Source organism: Rutidosis leptorrhynchoides, chromosome 6, assembly GCF_046630445.1.
Source record: "Rutidosis leptorrhynchoides isolate AG116_Rl617_1_P2 chromosome 6, CSIRO_AGI_Rlap_v1, whole genome shotgun sequence".
Classification (NCBI taxonomy): Eukaryota; Viridiplantae; Streptophyta; class Magnoliopsida; order Asterales; family Asteraceae; genus Rutidosis; species Rutidosis leptorrhynchoides.
The window spans coordinates 135,997,716-136,003,068 of NC_092338.1; the positions used below are offsets into that span (position 1 = coordinate 135,997,716).

The window sequence follows — 5,353 nt, forward strand, 5'->3', positions numbered from 1 at the left end:
TACGTACGTCCGGGGATGTAAAAATCAAAATAATCAAGCTAACAAGAACAAGTAGAAAGCAACAATATAATTATAATTATAATAGAATATATATGCCTCAAAATTTCTCCACCCTTAACATGGATGTATTGTATTCTCCTCTTTGAGAATTTTATGGTGACATTTTGTAGAAGAGATGGATCTTGAAAATGGCCATTACTAATTTAGTAAATGTATCCTTAAAAACATGTATTCGGATCAACAACTTCACTAATTATATCATATATTTGTATCCTCAAAGATTTAACAAAATAGAACTCGTACCATATATAACGAAAGCTAACATGAAATCATGCAACTAGCTAGTTGATCTTAGTTGTGACTAGGAGGATGTGTCTTTGGTGGAGAATAGTCAAGATTAAAACCGGGTTGCTGATGTATCCTTTTGTTTTTCGGAGGCACTCGAAACGTCACAAACTTAGGCTGGTTTTGTCGATGAGCGGGGTCTTCATTAGCTTTTCCCAATTTAGCGTCTTTGATCATGTCTTTCTTGTTCTTCGATTCGCAATCTTTTTGCTTGTGTTGATGATCATCAACTGTGTTTGCTTGATCCTTCCCCTTTTTGATCATTTTGTGATCATCATGAAGTATGAATGGATTGTTCTCGAAACCCTAAACATATTTAAAAATACGGGATAAAATACAAAATAAGATAACTAGATTGGCAACAAAGAAGAAAGAATTAACTAACAAATTTAATCTTACATTGATGGTTGAATGGCTAACAAGTTTTGCTTTTTCATCCATGGCATGATCATTAGTGTTACTAAGATGTCTACCACTACACTCATGTGAAAGAAAAAGAAGAAACACAAGAACACATGATGATGATAATAATAACATTCTTGACATCATTAAATGTGAGAAGATCTTTAATATCATCCAGAAAACAAAATATATATTTAGTGTTAAGGGTGACGAATTTGGTGATACTTGTAACAAAATGGGAAATTAAAGCATTAAATGTGATGTTGATGTAACCATTGGTATTTTTTATTTATTCAAGGAATTTAGACGAAGATGTTTGCTTGTAGAACATGCAATGTTTGAAGATGTAAATGAAAATTAAGGATGATACGGGTAGGTCTCCTTTTAACTTCTTCTATTCAAATACTTGTGAGAAACAAATTCCACTAACGTCTCCCAACTAAGTAAATAAAAGAAGACGGACGGAAGAGTCTTTATGTCTACACATATTCATACTATATATATGTCATTACCTATTACCTATATCTATATAATATGGAGATAAGATTATTTTATAATTGAAAATCAATTAATATATTTAATATATTTTTGGAATAATTGGTTAAAAAGTGTGTTTTCCATTAATTTTGGACACTAATTAATATATGATAGAGTAGTCAATATTAGTGATAATTTAGTGGGTTTTGTAGCTTTTGCGAAGGCTTTATAACGAACTAAAGTGTGTCTAAAACAGAATAAATGTGAATGAGATATCGAGTCTCAAAGTTGTGCGTTTAGTGCAAATTCTAAAAGGCTTTTAAGTTGTCCCCCATCGAAAATGGGAGCAAACCAAAGGGAATGATGTCCACTATAAATAAAGTCTTTGAGGTTTGAAGAAAAAGACACACAAAAAATCGTATAAGCATTCTTATATGATCAGAGTTTCCTCTCAGCCGCAACAAAGTCTCCTCGTTTCGGTTACCTTTCAGGCAAGTGTTCAAGTTCAGCAGTACGCTGCTTCAGACCGATGTACCCTGGGAACAGACAAAGAACCTGTTTAAGGGAATTGTGTCAAACACAACCCCGGTTCAACCTAATCTTGGTTAGATCGTTTTAACTGTATCTTTTTATTTATTTATCAGCAATATGATTATATGTTTGTGATAACATGTTTAGTTATTTCAGTTTCGTATATATATTTTACCTACAGACTTAAACAGATTCTTGTTCCACAAAACTGATATGCTTGTAATAAGATATAATTAGAAATCATTTTGTTTGCTATCTACATGGTGCGACTTATAAATTGCTAAACTAATCCTCATATCTAGACATAAAATAATTGTGATGCGGTTTGTACTCAGGTTGAAAAATCTAAAAAGTTCACGGGTTGAACTTTATGTGTTGGCAGTAAAAGATGTTCTTTTATCTGACCACATTGAACCTTGCGAGGTTCTTGACTAAATCGCTTCCCAAGTTGATGCAAGGGAACATGATGCTTAGATTGTGAGCGCGGGTCAGGCCTGGAATCACTCGGGTTTCTTGTGCCGAAACTATGTCTTTGAATGACATATTGATTCGGTCTATAAGGTGTTTGCGAATAGTTTTATGGACAGTTTTCCAGACTATTCTTTGGATTAATTTCATAGATTTTTAGACTGTTATTGGACTTAGACTATTATTGGACTGGTTTGTTTAACAGTTGAGCTTAAACATGTTTGTTTTACCCGTTTGGGTTGAAACATGTTTGGTTTATCCGTTTGGGTTGAAACATATTTGGTCTACCCATTTGGTTGTAACCTGATTGGTTTAACCTGGTTGAGTTGAAATCTATTTGGTTTAACTCAGTTTGTTCACAGTAAAATGAAACTTTTATTTGGGTTGAAAACTCAAATTAGTTCAGTTCACGTGGTATTTGCTGACTAAAATTTTCTGTTTTGCTAAAACAGTTTATTTTAGTTTATATTTCAGAGTGATGATCCTGGAAATTGACCTCTGGATAGGAACTCACAATCTCACATTAAATAATGTGTTGTATGTTCCCGAGATTCATAAGGAATCTGGTGTCCAGGTGGTTGTTGAACAAGTTTGAAATTTTAAAATAAATTGTAAGTATGTTCAAAAGGTTATGTTGACCAATAGTGAATCTAAGTTTAAAAGGTTATGCCCTACAAATGTGAAACTTGTGTTGAAGCCAAATTAACGAGATCATCTTCGATTGAACGAATAACCGAAACCCTTGATATAGTCCACACCAATGTGTGTGAATTAAAATCCATTCCAACGATGTTTATCAATGATAGCACGAATTATTGTTATGTTTACTTGTTGAAAAGTAAAGATGAAACAATTGAGAAGTTTATTTCTTATAAAAACGAAGTTGTGAATCAACTTGAACAAAAAATCAAGGTTGTTCGTAGTGATAGAGGTGGTGAATATGTCACACCTTTTTGATGAATTTCATATACAAATGGCATTAGACATGAATTTACTGCTCCTTACTCATGTCAATTGAATGAGACTATTGAACAAAAGAATATAACTGATGTGCGAGCGAAGGGGTACGAAATATACTTATTTTTAATATGAAATTCGGCGAAATATGATACAAGTTTTATTTATTTATATATATGGATATACCTAAACTCTGCTACAACACTATAGGCAGTGTACCTAATCGTAGAGTAGTGTAGTTTTTAGTAAGTCCGGTTCGTTCCACAGGGAGCTCACTAAGTTTAACGCTATATTTATTTTAAACTATATATGTGTATATATATATATATATATATATATATATATATATATATATATATATATATATATATACATATATATATATATAAGTAGTATTATTATTATTATAAAAAGGGGGGTTTTACCGTTTAATGACCGGTTTGTCGATTTTATGTCTTAAGTCACAATTAAAACCTAATGTAAAATAATAAATATAAATATAACTTAATTTAAAGTGTAAAGTAAATGACCATAAATAAAAATGCGATAAAATAAAAGTACGATAATAAAAAGTGCAATAATTTAAAGTACGAAAAATAAAATGACTATAAATAAAAGTGCGATGAGATATAAAATAAAGGAATTATGCTTATTTAAACTTCCGTAATTATGATGTTTGACGTGTTGATTTTAATTTATTACCATGGGTTAATTTTCCTTTGTCCTGGATTATTTGATAAGTCCATCTGGTTTTTGTCTATAATTGTCCATCGGCCATAAATATAAAGTGCGAGTTTCCTCGTCAAATTACCCTTATATCCGAATTCAAATATTCCAACTAATTAAGGATTTAAACTGTGACGCAGTTATCACTTCTGTCAACAATTACACCAGTTATCACTGTATGTAATCCACCCATATTTTGATTAGATATGAATATTAATTTACCCACTTGATCAGTTTGAATAATCAATTACCAACCAGAATAATTAATTAAATGATTATAATAGATTCCGTATGAATGTCACTAAATAGGACAACCATAATCATTATTAATTATTAAGTTAATTAATTTGAAGATAGGTTCGACAGACTCCAATGAGTTGTCACTCAATTAGACAATACCCCCATCTATTAATAGTCAATAGTCCAATTTCTACAAGTGTCGGTCTTTTGCCCAAACCTTAATTATGGTCCAAAGTTCAATAGCCTTGTCTTAATATTTAGTCCAACATCACGATTACTTCGGCTCAAATAAGCATAATAATAACTTAGTTACGAGACATTAATTTAAAAAGGAACAACATAGCTTATAGTGGTATTTAATCGCGTAGCGTTACACGAACAGAGTTCCGACTTTAAAACCCGTAAAACATTCTTACAATAACCTTATTATTATTAACTTTAATTAAAATTATAATTATAATATAAATATAAATATATATATAGATTGAGAATCAGAGAAACATAAAACAAAAAGATGATGAGAATTCGAGAAGAATGCGTGAGCTTTTATAGGCCTACTTTGAACTGTACAGCTCCGCGAGTGAAGTACTTTTGTGCCTAACAGCTTCACGAGTGCGTAGCTTCGGATTCCAGCTCACCAAATTGAGTTAAACGTGGGCTGTTGAATTTTATAATATATAATATAATAATATATAATAATATATAATTATATATATATTATATTATATTCTTGTTCATAGTTGACTTGTAATTTTAGCTCCGTTGAGTTGTACGTCGATGCTCAGTTTATGTTTCAGTTCCGGATTTTCGAACGCCTTTTCGTACGCTTAGATATATTGTACTTTGCGTTTCGCGGCTTGTACTCTTGTCATTTTTAGGCGTTTCTCATCAATAAATTAAACCACTTGGATTGTACTTTGTACTTTTTAGCTTTTTGGTCATTTGCGTCTTCAAATCTCGATTCTGTCTTTTGTCTTCGCACTTATTTATTTAAACGATTTTTACATAAAAATAGAACAATTGCAACTAAAAGATTTACATATTGGAAGGATATTGATACTAAATATATGTTCATTTGGAGCACTATCAAATATCCCCACACTTAAACGTTGCTTGTCCTCAAGCAATACATAACTTGAAATTCAATCACACTTCACTCGAATCACTTTTTTTATTCTCACACTTTATACATCAGTGATTTTGATAC

The 5,353-nt window shown here is 31.3% G+C and overlaps 1 protein-coding gene across 1 annotated transcript; it reads right to left on the reverse strand.

Moving 5' to 3' along the window:
- Positions 1-265: 265 nt before the first annotated feature.
- LOC139852066 (uncharacterized) lies at positions 266-874 on the reverse strand. Its single transcript, XM_071841284.1, has 2 exons — positions 745-874; positions 266-651 (listed from the first exon to the last, which is right to left on the reverse strand). Exons 1-2 carry the CDS (start codon positions 784-786, stop codon positions 352-354), a joined length of 342 nt encoding a protein of 113 aa, XP_071697385.1. The 5' UTR covers positions 787-874; the 3' UTR covers positions 266-351.
- Positions 875-5,353: the final 4,479 nt, after the last annotated feature.